Below are 23,693 nucleotides of genomic sequence, written 5' to 3' on the forward strand. Positions count from 1 at the left end.
AGCTATTGGTAAGAAAAAATTTTGCATAGACAACAACATTTCAATGGTGAATTTTAACTATTTAAATAACTTCCAACACACTATCAAGGTAAATGCAGTAGTTTCTTATTTTTAAGCTTGTGGGGAATAATTTTATATGGGTATATACGCAAATGCTTATAAAGAGATAAGCATTTCCTTTATATTTCTCTCCAATTTTTGTTAACAAGTTCTTTTTTCCATGACAAAGTAAGAAAGGGTGGGACAGATGAACTGAGGAGTCTTGACTTACCCAAGTAGATCAACCAATGCCTGAAAGCTCTAGGTAGGTATTTGTACTTTTTTTTCCCCCCCCAACTAGTCAAGTGCCGTAGTGAGAGGAGGGTACAGAATAGAACAAGCAGTTCAATCTGTAACTGACTATGAGCAATCAACTGAGATAACTCACTACCTTTGAACCAACCCTTAGAGATCTCCAGTTTAAATATAATCCCTTTACCATCATAAAAATAGAGAAAAGGTGGAACAGGAAGGAAAAGCATTGCTACCAACCTAGCAGGTCAGAATGATGTCACCCATTGAACATATTACAATCAAAACAACCTAATATCTGCCCTCCTTCAAAAGATTCCTTTTGGTGCTACCAACATAATGACAGTGTTCCTTTAAGGTAATCTTAAAAGCAAGGGATATATTGCATGTATTTATCAAATGGAAACTTACATGTATATTTTTTTAACTTACTCATACTTGGTTTGTAGCATTTCAGAAGCTACAGATATTACTTACTAGTTGACGTCTATTTCTTTTCCAGGTTTCTGCTTTCCTTTTGGAATTCATGTTCTGGAAGGCTAAAAGTAGAGAAAATAAGCTTTAATGAAAGTTCAAACAGGAATGTTTACTACTTTTCTAGGCTCTGGATCAAGTCACATGAAACCCTAAAGTCTTGCTTTTCTATTCATACATCAAAAACTCTGGGTGACACATTTCCCAGTGAGGCTACAGGAAGCCCAAATCAGAGGCTCTAATCATTCACTTAAAGACTCACACAGTGAGAATTGCAAATAGCACTTCCATGTGGATCAGGTGGCCAGAGAGGACACAGCCTTAATCAGAATTAAAGGGAATTCAGTCTCAATCAAAAGCAATGGTCTTTTTTTTTTTTTTAGACAGAGTCTCTCTCTGTTGCCCAGGCTAGAGTGCCGTGGCATCAGCCTAGCTCACAGCAACCTCAAACTCCTGGGCTCAAGCGATCCTTCTGCCTCAGCCTCCCAAGTAGCTGGGACTACAGGCATGCGCCACCATGTCCGGCTAACTTTTTTCCTATATATATTTTTAGTTGGCCAGATAATTTCTTTCTAATTTTAGTAGAGACGGGGTCTTGCTCTTCCTCAGGCTGGTCTCGAACTCCTGACCTCGAGCTATCCACCCGCCTCGGCCTCCCAGAGTGCTAGGATTACAGGCGTGAGCCACCACGCCCGGCCAGAAGCAATGGTCCTGAAGTGGACCTAAAGCATTCACAACCTCTCAAAATTACTATCAATTTTCCATGAGTAGAAACTGTTATATATTCAGCAACTTCTGAATTTAAAATACATTATTTGACATAGGTTTTCTATGATGAATTGTAATTTTACTACATAGTTGTTAATGATTTGATAGCACTCAAGTGGAAGTAACCCTCATAAACAACTTTCTCTGCCATGAAAGAAAGAAGCACCTAGGATAAGTGTAGTGTGGAGCTGTTTCCGGAACTTTTTCCTCTACTCCCTTTGCTTGCCTGCTCCATACTCATCCCCAGTAAACCTTCTCAGTAGAGCTCTAAATAGAGCTTCTTTCAATATCTGCCTTTACACATTTCACAGCACTCATTTTGCCTCACCAGACAATACAAATCATAGACAGACTTGGGAAGGTATTTTTATTCTCTAAAAACTCATGCCGTGAGAATCTCCTATCTGTCCTGCATAATTTGGTTGCCAGGGGAACAGTTCTTCTAGGGCCAGTTAAGGAAAAGAAAGGCTAACATCATTGTTACCACTTACTGAAATCACTGGGGAGGCTATGGTTCAGATTCCTATAAAATTCTGTCCTGTGTGCTTTTTTCAGTCCTGTGCAAAGGCCAAAGTCAGAAAGTTTCACATGGCCCTATGGGGAAGAAGAAACAAGGTGATGGATGGATAAACATTCTTGGATGTAGAACAGAACATTATCTTCTCCTGCCCCTTCTAGTATCCTTTACATCTCTACAAAGTATGCTGGTTTTTTTCTTTATTATAGGAAAAAGGATGTAATAGCAAATAATTTTTTTAAAGATCAAACCAGATCCTATTTATACTACACTAATAAAGCTACTTTCATTTTTATATATTACCTTTGGTCTTGTCCAAATATAGACTTTTAAACATAGTACCCCTCCATAACATCTAGAGACAATTTTACTACCTTTTTAATTAAAATATTCCTGTTTTTATATGGTCTTCAAAAAGACTATTTTTTTTAATTTATCATTTTTATTTCAGAGATGGAGGTCTCACACTGTTGCCCAAGCTAGAGTGCAATGGCACAATCACAGCTCACTGCAGCCTCGAACTCCTGGGCTTACACGATCCTCCCACCTCAGCCCCCTATGTAGCTAGGACTACAGGTACAAGCCACTGCACCTAGCCAAAACTACCACTTTTTATTTATTTTTTTTTTTTTTGAGACAGGGTCTCACTCTATTGCCCAAACTGGAGTGTAATGGGGTCATCAGTTCTCTGCGACCTCAAACTCCTGGGCTCAAGAAGATCCTCTTCCTGCCTCAGCCTCCCAAGTAGCTGGGGCTACAAGTGTACAACACCACACATGCAAAATTACACTTTTAAAGTCTACGTAGGCCAGCATAGTGGCTTATGCCTGTAATCCCAACGCTTTGGGAGTCCAAGGTGTGAAGATCACTTGAGCCCAGGAGTTATAGTGTGAAGCTCAGGTTACAGTGAGCTATGATTGTGCCACTGCACTCCAGCCTGACCGACAAAGCAAGACCCCATTTCCAAAAACATTTAAAAAAAGAAAATTCTACATAAGATTCAGTTGACTTGGTACATTATTATTTACCCAACCATCCCCCTAAAACAAGTCTTTGTCTCATGTAACATGGATCATAAGTACCCTCTAACAGAGAGGGTCTATATTTCCAGCTCTAGCTATACATGATACAGAGGATGACCTTAATCAGTGGTTGTTAAACAATGAGTAGCTGAACAAATCTTTGTTCATATAGCTTTTTCTCCTCTTAAATTATTGCATTGGGATAAATTCCAAGGAGTAAACTATTTCAAAGACAAAAAAAAAAAATTATTGCATAGTTCTTGGTAAGTGTTGCCATACCATATTTCTATAATAAGCCTCTGACTTTATAATTCTCATAAAGGAAAACAGACTTATGAGCCAGGCACCATGATCAGTGCCTCAATTGTGTCGTTTCATTTATAACTCTTAAGCCACACATCACAGACTCAGAGTAATTAAATGGATTGCTGGTGAAATGGCAAAATCAAAGCCAGAAATCAGCCTATGCTCTTTTCCCCTAGACCAGAATTACTTTACCTCTCCAAAGGCCCCTTATCTCATCTAGAAAACAGGGATAAAGATAACTTTCTGGCAGGAATGAGAACTAATGCACGAAAGACTCTTAACACAGTGCCTGTCATATAACTAGCCCTCAGGAAGAAGTAGGTATTCTTGGGGTGGTGAAATTTTAAGTAGATGAGGAGGTGAAATCAAAAATAGAAGAGGGAATCCTGATGCTCAGGGATCTACATTGCTCAAGGTCACATAATCAGAAGTGTTCTAGCAAAGACTTGAGCTCCAATGACTTCAGTGTCTGTGGCCTTTTCATGATACCACCTTCTAGGACATCCTCAGGTTTTAACACGTAAACTTCCCAGAGCACAAGGCTACAGGAGGCCTGTTCAGATGGGTCGGGTTTTATTACACTGTGTTTTAAAAGAAATCCCATTAGGTTTGGGTGTAGCTATTCTGAGTATACAGCAGAAACTCAAAACTTCTACATTTCACTACTATGATCTATATAGCTGAACACAGAAATGAACTTGCTTCTGAGAACATTATACAGGTGTGAGCTAGCATACTGCAGAGGGAAAACCTGTACCTAACAGGATCTCCCTCTTCTCTTCAGCTATACTGAGTCTCCAAGATCTTTGACTTTAATATATTTGCTGGATCTGAATGTCGACTATAGGGGGATAATTAAGCCAGGATATCTGAACCCAAAACCATACAAAGTAAGGCCAGTGCTTTATTAAAAATATATCTGGGCCGGGTGTGGTGGCTCACGCTTGTAATCCTAGCTCTCTGGGAGGCCGAGGCGGGTGGATTGTTTGAGCTCAGGAGTTCGAGACCAGCCTGAGCAAGAGCGAGACCCCGTCTCTACTAAAAATAGAAAGAAATTATATGGGGCCGGGCGCGGTGGCTCACGCCTGTAATCCTAGCACTCTGGGAGGCCGAGGCGGGTAGATTGCTCAAGGTCAGGAGTTCGAGACCAGCCTGAGCGAGACCCCGTCTCTACTAAAAAAATGGAAAGACATTATATGGACAACTAAAAATCTATATAGAAAAAATTAGCCGGGTATAGTGGCGCATGCCTGTAGTCCCAGCTACTCGGGAGGCTGAGGCAGTAGGATCGCTTAAGCCGAGGAGTCTGAGGTTGCTGTGAGCTAAGCTGACGCCACGGCACTCACTCTAGCCTGGGCAACAAAGTGAGACTCTGTCTCAACAAAAAAAAAAAAAAAAAAAGAAAAAAAAAGAAATTATATGGACAGCTAAAAATATATATAGAAAAAGTAGCCGGGCATGGTGGCACATGCCTATAGTCCCAGCTATGTGGGAGGCTGAGGCAGGAGGATCGCTTGAGCCCAGGAGTTTGAGGTTGCTGTGAGCTAGGGTGACGCCAAGGCACTCACTCTAGCCTGGGCAATAGAGTGAGACTCTGTTCCAAAAAAAAAAAAAAAAAAATATATATATATATATATATATATGTATATATCTGAACTTGATGACATAGGAAAATATCTTGTATAGCATTAATGTTTTGATGTTTCAGTAGAATATCATACTATTTACTTTTAGGATGCTAACTTTATAGAAATTATCGACACAAATAGAAAGGTATCAAAGCTATTATAACAAAATAGTGGTTATCTTCCAGTGATAAGATTACAGGTAATTTTTCTTCTTTATAACTGTCTGTATTGTGCAAATTTTCTACTATGCATGGGCGGCTAACCTCCTCTCATCTCCCCTTCCCACCAGTCTCCCCAGCCTATGATAATCACAATTCTACTCTCTACTTCTGTGCATTATTCTTATAATGAAAGAAAAAAGCTATTAACCAGAAGAAGTTATCTGACAAGTCTCCTTTCCTCTTAAAATAGAAAGACAAAGGTTTTCAAAGACAGACAAAAACACTTTAGGTTTTTCAAAGATAGCAAGAAAGTTATCAAAAGACAGCAAGGAAGAAAAAAATCCTAGGAAATAAATTTACTTTTCTACTTAAAAGAAAAATTCAGTCAAAACAACAATTCTGCATAACAGAATATAACATTCTAAAAATTTTAGAGCTGGAAGGGACTTCAGAGGTTCTCTAGATTAACATATTCACTTCATAAATAAGAACAGTGAGGTCCAGATGGTAAGAGATTTGCCAAAGGTTATCCAGCAATTTAGTCAGCAGCATAGGGATCCCCTTCTAATTTTCTGTAAGTTTAGGAACTAAGCAGCTGAGCTTATTTGCATGTCTAAAGATAAACAGGCTATTACAGAGGCTGAGTAGGGCTCTTCTTTAAGCACAGGGCATACGATTTGGAACCTGGACTTTGTGACAGGTTTTTGTTGTGAGTTGTTTTTGCCTTACTTCCTGGTTCTTGGCTGGGTTCCTCATTAACTGATGAGGTTGCCCAACAGAGGGGTTCTAGATAGGTGATGCATTAACAGTATAGTTAATTACATGCTCAGAGAAGATGAACATCTCTGGCTTTATTACAAAATAACCCTCTAAATCAATTTTTCTCTTGATCATTTTCAAGAATGTCCTTTAATTTTAAGAGGAATGTTCAACTGAATTATAGAATGATAAGCTTTTCAGAGAAAGGACGTGACAGAAAACTTATCTATAAAAAAGAGAAAACCTACAAGGTAGATCACAGCTCCCTTACTGTGATTACAAGTGGTACAGGTGCTAAGCAGAGGCTGCTCACATAAGTAAATATGCACTATCAATGCTTCTACCTGCCACAGATACCTTGCTATCCAGGAGAAGGTTGTCTGGTTTGATGTCTCTGTGGATGAATCCAAGTTGGTGAATGGAGTCTATGGCTAATACTGTTTCTGCTATATAGAACTGAGTCTCCTCTTCTGTCAGAGTGTCCTTTTTCATCAACAAGGTCATCATGTCCCCTGGAAACAAGAACATACAGAGCCACCACACACACATACACAGGCACACACACGCACACATACAAATAACATATGAGTAAGTAACAGTTTTCAGATGTCTTCTCTATCTGCCAATATAAGGCAGCTAAACAGACCTCTGCTGTGTTCTAGAGATAGACCCACATTGCCAATATGGGGGGAAATGGTAAGTAGTACTTAAAAGATAAAAATCACAGCCACAGAGGGCAAAGCATTTTCACACTTAAGCTAGTTATACTGACCCCTAAGCTGTGATTTCTATTTTACTTTTAAGAGAAAAAGGAAATTTCTCTCACACTTTAAAAAAAAAAAAAGTATATTTGCTCAGGATAATTTTTTGGACTGTGGGGAAAAAAACTACTTTACTTTTACTTTGCACAAATATCTACAAGCTTCTCTACATCTAGAACCAAAAGGCACTTCCTCCACATAGATTACACTGCTATTGCTAGAGAGGCTAATATATTTGCCAAATAAAAATGTAAACATTTGGGGAGGCTGAAAACAAGGTTTCCAACTTCTACTCACAAAACACTGGAACATAAACAAATAAAAAGGTGGGACTTAGGTAGCAAAGCATTAGTCAACAGAAGCTAAAAATGAAGCGAAAATGCTGTAAACTAGAATGTATCATAACTGCCTCCCAGAAGCGCTCACTGAACACCTCTCAAGATCAGTGCTTTTGTCTCTCAAGTTTTATTACAGTTATTTAAATGTACACCAGTACCTTTTATGTAACTTTTAAAACACAGTATCAGTATTTTAGCAATTGAAAGGTAACCTCCTTAGTTTTCTACAAAGTCAAAATTTAATTATTTCTGCTTAATACCAGCAACATAAAATGGTAGAAAAAGATTCACATCCTAACCCAACAGTTAGAAAAGCAAAGAAAATATGTATAAGTAGTTTAAAGCTAAGAGAAACAGGAAAGATTCAGTTTAGACCTCACATAAAGCCACTTATGTTAGAAAACAGGGAAAGGAGAAAGAAATCTCTGATTTTGATAGCATTGTGCTGCTTTTTGAATTTCACTTCATCTATAACTTTATTTTTAGTATTCTTAGAGAAAAGTAGATATTTTTCCCTCAGGCAAAAATTAAACCATTTATTAAATGCTCTTTTTTGGTGTAAAGCTTGAAAAATATGATTCCCTAATCACTCCTGGCAGCCATTCAATCTCGAGGGACAGCAGAGACTAGGGGTCGTGCACTCAGGCCAACTCTAAGGTAGCTGTGTGGCCTTAGCTCCATGGCCCAGGAGAGTAGCCAATGGCCTCACCTGTGCGAGCTTGCCCAGATGATCAAAGAGCTCAGGCCAGATGGTCTATGGCTCTGCAGGCCAGCTCCACCGAGTGCAAAGGGCAGGGTCCAGGAGACATGAGAAGCTATGGAAGATGGTGCAGGTAAGGCTTGAGGAGACACATGTTAGGAGCCGGTGACCAAGCTGGCTCTTATTCCTATTTAAGAACTAGCATCTAAACGTTAAAAAGTTTCTCCTTGTTCTACCAAACTCTTCTCTAACCTTGAGCAATTGTTAATGAAAAATATCAATGACCCTAATCTAAGAGTTGTCACAAAATCAAAATATGCCACAATTACATGTGCCTTGCTAAGAACCAAAAAGGAAAAAGTTTTTCTTTTTTTCCCCACCAGAGTTTGCTCAGAGTGCATCTACTCACTGGGAAACAGACTGTGTTCCCCAGAACAGATGGCATGTTCTGTTCTGGGTTTACTTTGAAGCTGTCTTAGGAGATACACATGCCGAGTTACATAAAAGTTGAAATCTCAGAAACGAGGATTGAGTCTGTCTACTGATATAGGTAGTGAGAAATTTACTCCTCATTAATATAGGTTATACAAAAAGAAAGAAAAAGTTGCAGCAAAGAATGTTACAGCTTCAATTTTGTCACTTGGGTAACCTATCATACATGATTCCAATTGATAGGAGAGCAGGCAGAGCCCCCTAGCTTATTCCTATATATTTAACAAAGAAAAAGAAAAGAAAGAAAGGTCCATCTGAAATCATGAGAATGAATGAAAAGGTTACTTTTATGGCACTAAGATTGCAGAAATGCACCCCAGCATAAGACAGGTTACTGACCTCCTTTATAGACCTAAAAAAAGATACAGAAAGCAACTTTGTGAGCACAATTAAAAGTAGGAAGGAGGGTTAATTGTTGATGTGAGAGAAAGAAACCATAGAACAATAAGGAAAAATGACCTTTCATCGTCAAGTAATTACCTCCAGGCAGGAACTCCATGATTAGGTAGAGGTTTAGCTTATCCTGAAAACTATAGAACATTTTCACAACCCACAAACTGTCTGCCTCCACTAGAATGTCACGCTCCGCACGAATGTGGCCAACCTGGAGGTATATGCATTTGATTAATGACAAGCCTTGCTCCGCTTTATTAGACTGTATATTTGTTTAAACAATTTATATACTGTTTTGAGTATTTAATGGTGATGATGAAAAAGATCTCATTTCTGTTTAGGCAAACCTATAACTCAAAATTGACAACGTTTGACTTGAAGGTATTCAGTGATGAAAACTTGAGTGATGAAAGGCTTTTAAAAATGGCAAAATGAATGGCTTTAATGCATACAGCAACTTTAACATGGTATAAAGTGAACCTCTGATTAAAATTACCACTCTTTTACATACATTTTTGTTCTAATAATCTTTTGTGATAAAAATAGGTCCTCAAGGTGAGACTCTAAACAAATCCTACCTCAGGTCTGCGATTGGTATCTGATTATCTGCAATGACAGTGCCCTGGCTGACAACTCTAGAATGCTATGCCACAGGATTTAGTTCACAGCTATGCACACAGCATGTGCTCAATCAATTCTTAATGAATTGAAATATAAGAACACCTAAGAAAAGTTAGATTCAAATTAATGACATTTCCAGTTTTCTACTTTTACTGAAATGTCTTGCTAAGGAGACGAAGTTACAGGAGGTGTGGGAGAACTAGAATTACTTTGTTAAAATAATGCTTTATTGTCAAGTTTACCTTATTTACTTTAAATATAGAACAGTAATCAAAACATCGCTGCATATTAGCAAATCCTACCCCACCCTTCTTTTTTAAGTATCACAAGATGCAAATTGGGTTGAACTAGGTATACATTTATTAAGACCCAGCTGAATCCCTGAATAGAGGTTTTGGTCTTCACATATGCTACATGTCTTGAGTTTTTACAATATGTTTTAAAGTAAAAGATGTACCAAGGTTCACAAACTGGCACTTCTGTTGACAAATTCAGCCCATGGCTGTTGTTTTGTCTGATACAATGCACATTTGTTTTACTGGAATGTCTTCAGTAAGACCAAGCACTCTTCTAATACTCTTCCATTCGGACACAGATCCCACCCTCTCTCCTGTCTTACACCTAATGCCTCAGTCTTCCAAGCTAACTCTTGGGGGCCTAGAAGCATTTGAGTTTACATATTTGCGTTTTCAGTCTCTACTAAAATTTTTCTTTGGGGAATTTTTTAATACCTTCAATGTTACAGAAGACTTACATTTTTCATCTGTACTTATGGTATGGGGTTGGGAAAAAATGGACAATAAGGGTGATAAGGAACAGTGCCATGAAACCATCAAGAAGCCAAGCACAGCATCTGCCTTCACTTGACGTTAATGCAAAAGTAAAGCTTTTGTAAAACAGTAATGCCGCTTGCTGACCCCCTGCTGGCTATGACCTAGCCACTGTCATACACTAATACTGTAGAAGGCAGCCTTCACCTGCCTATCTCCCCTGGCTCCTGTTAAGTCCCCTACCTACTGCAGGGAGCCAGAGAAAAGGGGAGGCACTACAATTACCACTTGTCACTCACCTTGGAGGACAGAATGGTGACAGCAACATTTCCTGTTTGTCAAGGGGAAAGCTACAGTAAATGTATGTACACATTGCCCTTCTCTCCTGAGGCTGAAATGGCAGTTAGAAACCTCAAGATCTCCCAGCCTGAGCAAGAGCGAGACCCCGTCTCTGCTAAAAATAGAAAGAAATTAGGTGGACAACTAAAAATATATAGAAAAAATCAGCCAGGCATGGTGGCACATGCCTGTAGTCCCAGCTACTAGGGAGGCTGAGGCAGAAGGATCGCTTGAGCCCAGGAGTTTGAGGTTGCTGTGAGCTAGGCTGACACCATGGCACTCTAGCCTGGGCAACAGAGTGAGACTCTGTCTCAAAAAAAAAAAAAAAAAAACAAACCTCAAGATCTAGAAGTGGAGTCAGCTGAATATAGGATAAGAGAGGGAAGAGTGAGAGGTGCAATTCATACAAAAAAACGTTCTCTTTCCCTCATTCCATAAATATTTAATAGGGTGGAGGTACAAATTGCCATCCTGGGCACTAAAGAAAGCAGAGATAAAAGCCAGTCTTTTGTTCCATCATTAATAGTATACTGGCGTCACAACTGAAGGTTTTCTTTTGCACTGAAAGAGAAACACCAGAAACCAGCTAAATGCCAATGTCTTATTCTCTAAAATTTTCCAGATAGCAGAAATTTCCACCCTGTGGACCAGAACAACAACATGAACTCTCAGTGCATAATTTTTTGTTTTTGTTTTTTTTCAGACAGAGTCTCACTCTGTTGCCCCATCTAGGGTGATCATAGATCACTGCAACCTCAAATTCCTGGGCTCAAGCAATCCCCTTGCCTCAGTCCCTCAAGTAGCTGGGACTACAGGTGTGTGCCACCACACCTGGCTAATTTTTTCTATTTTTGGTAGAGACAGGGTCTCACTCTTGCTCAGGCTGGTCTCAACCTCCTGACCTCAAGCGATCCTCCAGCCTTGGCCTTCCAGAGTGCTAGGATTACAGGTGTGAGCCATCACACCCAGCCTCAGTGCATAGATTTAATTCCTGCTCAGTTTTGTAAAAACAAACAAAACAACAAAATTTTTCCTCTGGATAAGACACCTGTAACTATGAAAAGTTAGGTTCTGAATCTAAACTTTGTCAACCTTACCCAAAAAAGATGATGGATTTGCACTGGTCTACTTCCAGCTTTTACCTAGCACACACTCAATGCAAGTTCCTTCAAGGGCAGGATGATGATGGATTTGCACTGGTCTACTTCCAGCTTTTACCTAGCACACACTCAATGCAAGTTCCTTCAGGGCAGTTCCTACCCTGGCTGACCCAGGTAGAGTCTGTGGCCAGAGACTTTAACTGGCCCATACTGAGATCAAACCTAGGGATTTGAGTCCATCAGCTAAAGTCAGCTAAAAAATTAAGTTAATGTACCATTTAATGCATAAATTATTCCATAATTTAAAAATCCTAACCCTAACAGATATTTCCTTTACTTTCATTTAGAAAAATTTTAAAAATTGATTTTGAAGAAGGTACAATATTTGAGAAAAATACCTTTGGATCTTCCTCTGTTACCATTCTGGGCACCTGGCACATGCTACGTAGAATTAGTGATTCTCAAAGTATATATAATGATACATACTTCTCTTTACAATTTTACTCTAACTGCTAATTATTTCATAAAGAGAAGTTTTAAGCCTTGGTTAAAACTGTAGGAAATATGTATTGTAAAAATAAAACTTACTCGTGAAATACAAATACGCTGACCAGTCAATGTAGAAATAAGCTTTATGTTTTCCTTCTCAAGTTAACTGGAACTCTTTCAGTGCCTACACACTCAGACCACACAGTAATTTTTACGTCATATATAAATAGGGCTACTGTGCATTCTGAATAAGGTTGGTGTCAGCATAAAGTACGGTGTCTGAAGATTTACTGCTCAGGTATCTGATATTCTCAACTGCAATTCCTAGGAGTCTAAATTTTCTGAGTAACATGTGAAAATTAAAGAGAAAATAAAAATTCCAAATTTTGAGGTGCAATTTTTAAATTTTTAAATGAAGACAGAGAAAACTCAGTGATTGTATTGTACCTCCTCTCAAGAGACAGAAAGGATTGGATGTGGGGCCAATCTCCATTCTTGCTCTTGGGTTCTGTATCAGGAGCTTTCCTTGCCACAGGGTCTCTCTTTGCTCTCCTGTAACATCAGATCTTTTACAGGACATCTGCAGTCATCATCCACTGTGATCAATTCTTAAGCAATCAGCTAAACTAAACTAGATTTATAGAAAGCCTGCATCTTGCTTTTTAAAATACACTGTCCAATATTTAAAACCTTATTTATTTCACATAAAGTACTTATGCATCTTATAGATCTATTTGTAAAGTGGGTTTGGATTTTAGAAAGTGTTCTTACTTATTAAAGGAGAATTTGTATTGTTCTACCATTTGCATTGTATTTTTCAAATGTTAGAAATTGGAAGACTGGTCTCTCTTAGGCTGTGATGAGGTACCTAGAACACCCAACTTTGATTTAGGCATACAGAATGAAGCACATTAAGACATGTTTTAGATTATAAATTCCAAATTCTAATTCCTAGTCCTTAGTTCCAAAGTGCATATATAATTTCTATTTCTCGGCATTTGGGAAGAAACATACTGCCACACCAAGTATGACTTCAAAAAACAGGCTCTCATGACAAGGACATCTTGTGATCAACTGAAAGACACAAATAGCAGCTGCTTTTTTATTAGGTTTTCAACTTTAAAGAAAATTGTACATAATCCAGAGGCATTATTTGTACTTTTCAATATGTAACTGCTTCTTTGTAGGGGTAAAAAAGTAATATTATATGTATAGTCATACATGACAGAGCTAAAGAAAACTGTAATAAAAATACACATTTCAATTAAACATAGAGAATAGCTTTAGGAGACAAAAATTCATAAGCTGACTAAAAACACTGCTACAACTGTGCTTTACCTGCTCTTTTTCAAGCATATCTGCTTTACGGAGTATTTTCATCGCATACACGTGCCCTGTATCTTTCTTCTGAACAAGTCGCACCTAAAAGTTATAAAAGAAATGCCAAGTCAAAAATTCACACTACCAAGCTAATACTTTCATGTGTTACAGGAAGCAGTAATTAAACTGAAAAAGTATGATAATTTTAATATAAGTAACTAGCAGTAACAAAGCAGAAGAAAATGAATACATTCCCAAAAGAATACATTACACAGTGATGTCAATGCTGGAAATATCCTCAAATATCTCCATATCTGAACAGCTTTGGCTCCCTAGTTGAACAAACCAATCTAATTTAAAATTTTCAGTTTCAAACTTAAAGACTCATTAAACCTCTGGCATATGTCATTCAGTCAGCTCAGAAAAATCTAAGTAAATGATTACAACAATGTTTAAAATAAAGTAAAACTTCACGCATAGGAAAAATATAAGGAAAAAAACCCTGAAATGTATAATTAGGGAAATGGAGTTTTATGCAGTTTTCCTTTCTCTTTTATATTTTCCAATGTTTTTAAAGAGAATAATTTTATGATGAAAAGAAAATGATTTACAAACCGAAAGAAAAGTTCACAAGTTCCTGCATATTCTCTTCTCCACTCCCAAGATAAGTATGTTTTCTTCCTCCTGTACCTTTCTTCACGTTTTTCCTAATTGAGTACCATGTCCCTTCCTCACTGAACAGAAAGCTCTTTCAGAGGTGGTATTTATACCTTTCCCTCTTTCAAGAGTCCAACAGGGATGAACACTGAGGGACCTAGTTTAGCTTTACCTGTACCTTTGAATATGCTCACATTTCCCCGTGTACTGGTTTTTAATAATATGCTGCTCCTTCTATACACGAAACTATTGCATCAATAGGTTGTCCACTTTGGGTGTTCTCCATTAATGGGAATGACCTTGTGTGGGCTCACTTAAACTCTCCCCAACAGAACGCTCTTGTGACCAAGCAGGATTCATTTCTAAGAATAGCTAGGACAAAGCTGTAAATGCTTTCAACTCTCCACCACTACCAGTATAACTCCTTTCTATAAATTCTATCTCCTAGGGCCATCTTTTTAGAGCTGTACCAATCTGGCAATAAAAATAAAGGGTGGAGATATACTGTTAGTTTGCTCCCAGAGAGGTAGTACAGTACTGGGAAAAAGCAAGACCTTTGAGGGCAGAAAGACTTGGACCCAACTTCTGGTCCCAATGCTCAATGGCTATGTGACATTGAGACACTATATATACCTTCAGACTCTTAATTTCATCATCTATAAAATGGGTTGTTGTCTTGACTGTAGGTGAAAAGCACTGAATAAATAACAAATATTGATTCCCTTCTACCTTTCAACTCTCCCTCTAGATCAGTATTCAAACACCAACATCATCTCTGGCAAAACAACAGAAAACAACAGAGATCTGAGACAGTGGAGAGGGGAAGAAAGAGAGACAGGACAGACAAAGCAGTTAGGATGTGGGGCTGGCATGCCTGACATTCCACATATTTCAGTTATGTCAACAATCATGAGCTTACAGTATGTCAGAAGCTCTGAAGTTCTGTGATGTGTTTGTACTTCATAAGTAGCTGTGGTTTTTACCTCACCAAATGCTCCTCTGCCTATTACTTTTAAGGATTCAAAATCTTCCAAGCCAAGTCTTGTTCTCTTCAAACGAAGAAACTCTGTTTCCTTCCGAGCATGTGCTGATCTCCTGAGTCGTTTCTAATGTTTAAATAAGGGAGAGCAGGGAAGGGAACAAGTTGAAATTCTGAAACTCTGCAACAAAGTCATATTTGTGACTTACCAGGTGGAAAACAGGGCCATACTAGATTAGGCATAGCCTTTTCACACATGAAAGCATCACAGAAGTATCCTTAAGAGGTGACTTCTCCCTTCCCTGACCTTCAGACACAACACCCAAGCCATACCGAACAGATGAATGCCTCCTCGAAGGACTCTAGCTAAGCTACTTCAGCCATCCACTACTCCAACACTTCTAACGAAAGGGGGGATAAACAGTCAAAACCATTTTCCTTTACTTTTTTTTACATAAAATAAAAATGTGTTTTTCTATTTCCCTCTTTTTTTTTTTTTTTTTACACACTGTAGCTCACTGTATGCTCTATTATTCCTACAAATATTTTTCACCACTGTCCTGGGGTTCTGTGATTCAATCCCATTTCTGAAAGCATTTCCACTGCCTGGGTTCTATGATTCAATCCTATTTACTGCCATTGCAGTTCCTTGCACAGTCCCTTGTTAACTGTATTTTCTCCTACCACATCTGTGGGTACTGGGTGAAAGGGCTGATTTGAGATGGATATTTTGCCTTGATAAAGATTTCAGAAATTTGCCCCACTTCTATGGAGCCTTTCCAATGAATTCTATAAGAATGCTACAGTTTACTCTTTTAAATTTTAATTTGACTTCACTGAATTCATCCCTTCTTTCTCTTGTAATTCTAAATCTAATTTATTATAACTGTGCCTAAAGAAGTCTTCCTCTCCTAGGTAGTTAATAATTAACTTCTCCCTGTGCATGAATATCCAAATCCAGAAGCACACCAACCCTCACATTCCTCTGTTATTGAGCCAAAACCCTTCCCGTGTGCACCAAGGCCAGCAACTTGCTGGACAAGATACAGCCTGCCATGCGGGGTTTCAAAGAAAAAATTTCCAATATTAATTACCTCTTCATCTTTTAGGCCTTCTTCTTCCATCACTTTTTCTAACTTCTTTTGTCTAAAACAAATGAACAAAAACAAGAGACACACGAAATAACATTTGAATAATTTTCTGAAAATTCTATATAAACATAATACTGTAATTAGTTTTGAAAAATGACAAAAACAGGTAAATCTCAAAATGCCACATTAAAACACAAAAAATTACAGTTAGCAGGACAAGTGAAAAGATTCCTATCCTTCCTGAGGTCTGCATTTTTAAAAAGATTGTGTAAGATGTTAATGCAACAAAGAATCTTGTTTCAGGTTCTGTGATGTTTTGTACTTTCTCTCTCTCTCTCTCTTTTTTTTTTTTTTTTTCGCGGTTATTTCCTCCTTACCAAACCATGAAACAGCTGGTATTTGATAATCTCTTATATCATGGTGTTTCTTTCCCTCTGACTGAAATCTACTTCCTTTATTTTAGCATCTTCCTCCTCCTCCCTGCCACAAGAAAAGAGTAATAAGCAACAAAGGTAAAGACAGAATTTGGAGATTTAAGGGGAAAATTAAGATAAAGAAAGGTGATAGGCACCACTATCAAAACTTAAGACTACAAACTCCTAGAGTACTGAACTTCAGTTTAGAAACTGCATCCAATAATATTTTTTATATATAGTCTCATACTGACTTGATAAAATTAAAAGAAGTAAAACTTCCTTACAACCAATTCCACAGAACCTTCATTTATTCAGAATAATAAATGAAAGCACATGGCTAGAAATCACCACCACTTATCAGCATTCCAGATAAACAGGCAATATGGACAGGGCAAGAAAGAATAAAAGTGTATGCTGTACCAAGAGCATGTAGTCTAGTGTGGCTGATGTACATAGCACTTAACATGCCACACCAAGAAGGTTGGATCTTATTCTGTAGACAACTGAGAGCTTCAAAGAGGCTTGTATACAAAGGAATGATGTGACGACATTTCTATTTTAGAATGGTAAGCAGCAGTATTGAGAATCTGATGGACTGGCAGGGGAAGCAACTCAGAAAGATCTGAGGCCAGTTGAAAGTTATCGTAATGATTCAGATATGTAGTAAAGATCTGAAGCTAGAACAAAATGAAAGGAGCTACTGCAAAGATGACCAATTGGCAGTGGGAGTCAAGGGAAAAGTCTTACAATTTCTTGTCTAGAGGGATAATGATGCCACTAACTAACACAGGAAACACAGAGGTAGGAACATGGAAAGAGGCCTCCCAATGCTACCACAGGCTGTGTTCTTACACTGACTGTATAGGAAGAGGAGGCAGAGTAAAGCTACCCCACGTACACCCCAGCCCAGGCCCTGTGCCTGGTCTGCATTGTGAATGGGGGAACATGGAGTGGAGGAAAGGGAAAAAAAAAAAAGGAACATGGGAAGAAAATGAGTTTCATTTTGGTCAATGAATATTTATTATAATAATAGCATTTAGTTAAAATGAATATTTTGTTAGAAATTATATTACAAACTCATAGGATGAAACAATGAATAAGAATTTGCATCCAAACTCTGAGGAAGTGAAATGATCTACTCTGATCCTGATGGAAAGAAAAAAACATCTACATGGCTCCCAGTCTTCCCAATTTTCTTCTCCCAGTTCCCAGAATATTTTGAGATATGCATCTATGTGTGCACATGTAATGGAGGGAGAAAGCTGTACTGTTGGTAGTTTCAGGGGTGTAAATTAATTCCATTTCAGTCGTTAGATAGTTGAAGTAGGGAAGAGTAAGAAGAGTCAAAGCATAACGTATTGGCAAAAGCTATAAGAACTCAACTATGGTCAGCTCTTTTTGTGTCTTGAGTACCATATACCACCAAACCTCCTGATTACATTTTTTTAAATGACCACATCAGATTGGGCTACAAGTCCAATATGCTATCCACTATGTCACAAAACCAGCTCTTTCCGATTATATTTTAAACCTAACTTCAAACCGAGAGGTTTTCCACAGCTTTAATGAAGTCTAATTAAATTGGTTTCAGTAGAGCACCTGCCTAAGAGTAAAGTTATCAGAATTAACTCCTTTAACACAATTAGATTATTTCATTAGAGAAATTATCCAGAAAAAGCTATCATGATAACGATTTACTGGGACCAAATCCATAAAGGCCTTGAGGACACCAAAAATAGTAGGCACAGCCTGAAATGACACTTAAAAGTGACATCCTCTGTGAAATGATACTAAAAGAATTATTGTTAATTTGGTTAGATTCAAGGTGGCATTTACACTCTGCAAGAAATTGGCCATATTTTTGAAGATGCACATTAGAGTATGTAGAATTAACATGACAGATGTTTGGGATTTACTTTAAAACACAATAGAAAGAAAAAATAAAATGGAATACATAAAGCAAATGTGGCAAAGTCCTAATAATTACTGAATCTAAGGGATAAACACATGCGGGGTGTCGTTGTATTATTCTTTCTACTTGTGTGTATATTTAAAATTATTCATAATGAAAAAGAAAAGCAAGCCTCCCAAAAGGCATGCTCTCTAGTGGCAGTGCCAGGTTAGCTAACACTCCAGTCTTCAGTGGAGCCACCCTTCCCCCTCAATCAACCCCAGTGTTCCCAAGCAGAATGCTGGGAAAGAGACCAGGCCACTTTTCACACTTAGAGGCCACAGCCCATCTCACCCCAGCAACGCCTTTCCATGTGTTCCATTTATTTGCGTGTATGTTCATTTCCCATATGAGAGGGTAAATTCTTTTGCAGGCAAGGACCACATCTGAATCTCCTGTCTCTACTACGAACAGTGTGCTTTGTACACAGCTAGTTTTAAAAATGTATGCTGTTAAATTAAAAAAATAAATAAAGAGGTCAGAATGTGTAACAATGTGCAGACACATTCATGACTACTACTTATAATTAGCACTCTTTTTTATACCTAATTTAGGCTCCCATCCCATCATAGCCTGATTCAGAGGCAATAAAATGGAAAGAGGGAGCTCTTCCACTCTACAAGACAGGTGAATAGACAGTATTTCTAATTTCTGTTGTTGAGACACTTATAATCAGGAAAAATAGTATAAACTGTGATTATATCTCTATGATCAAAATTGAGAAAATGCCTAATATCCTGAAAATTAATATTACTCATATTTTTTAAATCTCAACAAATTACTTCAATTCTATACTCTGGTTTCACTGTTATATGTCTGGTGAGTGAAGACCACTAAAAGGTCTGGATTTATCCATCCTTAAGGCTTAAATAAAACTGACACTGGGCCGGGCGTGGTGGCTCACGCCTGTAATCTTAGCACTCTGGGAGGCCGAGGCAGGTGGATTGTTTGAGCTCAGGAGTTCGAGACCAGCCTGAGCAAGAGCGAGACCCCCATCTCTACTAAAATAGAAAGAAATTACATGGAGAACTAAAAATATATATAGAAAAAATTAGCCAGGCATGGTGGCGCATGTCTACAGTCCCAGCTACTCGGGAGGCTGAGGCAGGAGGATTGCTTGAGCCCAGGGGTTTGAAGTTGCTGTGAGCTAGGCTGATGCCACAGCACTCTAGCCCGGGCAAAAGAGCGAGACTGTCTCAAAAAAAAAAAAAAAAAACTGACACTGGATCACTAATAATAATCACATACTTCTGCTCAGTATCAGATCAGATCAAATGTAGACACAGTTAAGAAAAAATAGGTAAGAATATCAGCCAGGCACAGTGGCTCACAACTGTAATCCTAGCACTCTGTGAGGCTGAGGCAGGAGGATCATTTGAGCTCAGGAGTTCGAGACCAGCCTGAGTAAGAATGAGACTCCATCTCTACTAAAAGAAAAACAGAAAGAAATTAGCTGGAAAACTAAAAATATATAGAAAAAATTAGCCGGGCATGGTGGCGCATGCCTGCAGTCCCAGCTACTCGGGAGGCTGAGGCAGGAGGATCGCTTGAGCCCAGGCATTTGAGGTTGCTGTGAGCTAGGCTGATGCCACGGCACTCTATCCCGGGCAACAGAGTTAGACTGTGTCTCAAAAAAAAAAAAAAAAAAAAAAAGGAAAGAAAAAGAAAAAACAGTCTCTTAAAAAAAAAAAAAATCAGTCTATGTAATTTGCCTTATTAAAAGAATAAAGGAGGAAAAAAATGATTATTTCAAAGATGCAGAAAAAGCATTTGAAAAAATTTAACACCCACTCATGATAAAAACTCTCAGCCAAATACAAACTAAGAAAACTTCCTCAGTCTATAGAGGACATCTTTGAAAAACCTACAGTTACCATCATAACTAAAAGAGAAATATTGCGCAACTTTCCTCTTAAGAGTAAAGCAAAGATATCCATTCCCACCACTTCTAGTCAACATTTTACTGGAAGTTCCAGCCAGCACAATAAACCAAGAAAAAAAAAGTTAAATACATTGAAAAGAAAGAAGTAAAACAGTCTCTATATGAATGACATGATAGTTTATATAGAAAATCCTAAAGAATATGCAAAAAAATATGAATAAGTAAATTAATAAGTTGCAGGATATGAGGTCAATATACAAAATTCAGTTATATTTCTATATACTAGCAGCAAACAACTGGACAGTGAAAGATATCCATTCACAATAGCATGAAAAAAACCCCAAAATACTAGGAATGAGTGAACAAAAGACATGTAAGACCTCCACACTAAAAACTATAAAACACTGCTGAGAAAAATTAAAGAAGATCTATAAAATGGAGAGATATACCATGGAATATGGTATCCAAAATAACCATGGATCAGAAGATTCAATACTGTTAAGATGTCAATTCTCCCTGATTTGATCTATAGATCCAATATAATTCTAACCATAATTCCATTAGACTTTGATATAGAAATTGACAAGGGGACTCTGAAATTTAAATGGAAATGCAAAGAACCTAGAATATCCAAAGCAATCTTGAAATAAAAAGAACAAAGCTAGAGGACTTACACTATTAGCCATCAGGGAAATGCAAATGAAAATCACAGAGAGATACCACTAAGCATCCCACCAGAATAACTAAAGTTAAAACACTGACAACATAAATTCTTGGCAAAAATGTAAAGCAACTGGAACTCTCATATACTATAGGTAATTTTTAGAAAAAGATCTAGCAGTTTCTTATAAAATTAAACATACACCTATGCATGTGTATGATCCAGCAATTCCACTCCTAGGTGTTTATTTGAGAACTAAAAACAAACTTTCTCTGTAAGATTTGTACACAAATGTTCATACAAGCTTATTCAAAATAGCCAAAAACTGGGCACGATGGCTCATGCCTATAATCTCAGCACTTTGGGAGGCTGAAGTGGGAGGATCACCTGAGGCTTGAAGTTTGAGATTATCCTGGGCAACATAGCAAGATTCTTTCTCAAAAAAAAAAAAAAAAATTTAAAAGCTACCCGGGCATCGTGGCGCACACCTATAGTCCCAGCTGCTTGGGAGGCTGAGGCAGGAGGATCTCATGAGCCCAGGAGTTTGAGGCCGCAGTGAACTATGACCACACCACTGTACTCCAGTCTGGTGGGCAACAGAGTGAGAACCCCATCTCAAAAAAAAAAAAAAAAAAATTCAATATTATTTTTTAAAAAAACCAAAATAGCCAAAAACTGAAAAAAGCCCATCAACAAAAGAATGGATAAACAAAATGAGATATAGTCAGAAAACAGAATGGTACTCAGAATATTTATTTTTATTTATTTTGTTTTCTTTTGAGATAGGGCTTCGCTGTCTCACCAGGGCTAGAGTACAGTGGCATCATCATAGCTCAATGCAATCTCAGACTTCTGGGCTCAAGCTATCCTCCTGCCTCAGCCTCTCAAGTAGCTAGGGCTACAGGCATGTGCCACCACATCTGGCTAACTTTTTTTTTTTAATTTTTTGTAGAGATGAGGTCTGCCTATGTTGCTCAGGCGGGTCTTAAACACCTGGCCTCCAGTGATCTTCTCACCTCAGCCTCCCAAAGTGCTAGGATTATAGGTGGAGCCAGCACACCCAGCCAGGAACAAATTATTGATACACATAGCAACACAGATGAACCTCAAAAACATTAGACTAATGAAAGATGCTTTACTCAAATGAATATGTACTGTATGATTTCATTTACATGTTCCACTTGCATGGAATAGGCACAACTAATCTACGATAGAGACAAAATCACAACAGTGGTTGCCTGAGGTTGAAGGAGCAAGAGGGCATGAAAGAACTTTCTGGGAGGATGGTAATGTTCTATGGTTTGATAAGGGTTTAAGTTATACATTTGTCAAAACTCATCAAATGGAACCCTTCAACTTGTACATTTCATTGTATATAAATTTTATACCCACACAAAAAATATATAAATATTGAACTCTAACTAATGTTATATAAGCATAAATATTCAGAAGTATACTAATCTCTGTAACATACCAACTACAGCAAACAATTAAGATGGACTAATGAATGGAGGGATAGATGGCTATATGATAAAATAAATACAATAAATAATAATTATAGACTCTAGATTATGTGTATATGTGCATTCACTGTATAATTCTTTCAACTTTTCTGTACTTCCAAATGCTTTCCTCATAAAATGCTGGAAAGATTTTTTTAAATTATGAGTTACTACATGGATAGTATACACCAGATCAGTAATAATAATAGCTGCTACTACCACCATTAACTAAGTGATTACTATGTGCAAAGCACTGTGGTGGGTATACATGTATGTTATATCTAATTACCACAGCAATCGTGCAAGGTAAGTATTATTATTCCCATTTCCCAAATGGGGGAAATGATACACAGAAAGACTAAAGAACTTTGTTCTAACTTTACATAGCTACTAAACGGTGCAGAAAGGATTCTAAAACCAGATCTGACTCCAAAGAAGCTGCTGTTTCCAATATATCACGCTGCCTTTACAATTAACTCCAAGGATCTGGCCCTCTTTTTTCTAAGAGACAGGGTTTCACCACGTTGCCCAAGCTGGCCTTGAACTCCATGGGCTCACGTGATCCTCTCACCTCAGCCTCCCGAGTACCAATTATTTTTTTATATTGCCATAGAATTTTGTGTTATTGACTAGTAGACATAAGTGAGTTAATGGCAGGAACTTCGAAAATCCGTTACACTATCACTCCATTGTAATGGCATAGGCTATAACATGGCTGCTGCTATTCTTGTCTCCTTTCAACAATGTAAGTATGTTTATGATACAAAACATGAACGCCATGACACAATTTTTTCAAACAAAATTCTTTACCTCATTTCTCGTTCTTCATGTTGAGCGATAAGGTTGCTATAAAAATTCTCCAGTGTCACTTTGGTCATTGTCACCCTTTCCTTTGTGTGATTACTCATGGACGAGCTAGGTGTTGAGCCTGTCATTGCCATGGTTGCTAGAAACAAAGAAAAGAAGAGGTAATAGTTTTGGAGTTAGAATCCATCAATTATGCACTTTCCTACCCTATTGGTAGGAATTTAAATTGGTACAAGTTTTCTGGAGGATAAACAGATAGTATGTGACAAAAGCCAGACAAACAGAATACTTAGTTAAAATAGTATATATTAGTGTCCTATGACCCAGAAATCCCACCCCTACATACAAAAACTAGAGATTGTCACACAGGCTTTTAAGGGGACTAATACAAATGAGAAGTGGATATTCGTTATGCCATCATTTGTGTTATGGAAAGCTGGAGGCCACTCATTAAGGAAATAAATAAATAAAATGCTGTGGATGCATAGGAAATACCAT

General features: G+C 37.9%; 1 protein-coding gene and 1 non-coding gene across 2 annotated transcripts in view; one reads left to right on the forward strand and one right to left on the reverse strand.

Moving 5' to 3' along the window:
* Positions 1-23,693, reverse strand: part of STK38 (serine/threonine kinase 38) — a 38,582-nt gene that overhangs the window by 10,455 nt on the left and 4,434 nt on the right. The window contains exons 2-9 of the mRNA XM_069489202.1: positions 23,199-23,334; positions 15,980-16,031; positions 14,890-15,012; positions 13,268-13,351; positions 8,698-8,821; positions 6,284-6,438; positions 2,025-2,127; positions 769-830 (exon numbers count right to left, since the gene is read on the reverse strand). Coding sequence (XP_069345303.1) covers positions 769-830; positions 2,025-2,127; positions 6,284-6,438; positions 8,698-8,821; positions 13,268-13,351; positions 14,890-15,012; positions 15,980-16,031; positions 23,199-23,329 — 834 coding nt within the window. The 5' untranslated portion in view covers positions 23,330-23,334. The remainder of the gene's footprint in view (positions 1-768; positions 831-2,024; positions 2,128-6,283; positions 6,439-8,697; positions 8,822-13,267; positions 13,352-14,889; positions 15,013-15,979; positions 16,032-23,198; positions 23,335-23,693) is intronic.
* LOC138396201 (small nucleolar RNA SNORA51) lies at positions 17,211-17,341 on the forward strand. Its single transcript, XR_011235666.1, has one exon. It is a non-coding gene; the product is annotated as a small nucleolar RNA SNORA51 (small nucleolar RNA).

This window comes from Eulemur rufifrons, chromosome 15, assembly GCF_041146395.1.
Source record: "Eulemur rufifrons isolate Redbay chromosome 15, OSU_ERuf_1, whole genome shotgun sequence".
NCBI lineage: Eukaryota > Metazoa > Chordata > Mammalia > Primates > Lemuridae > Eulemur > Eulemur rufifrons.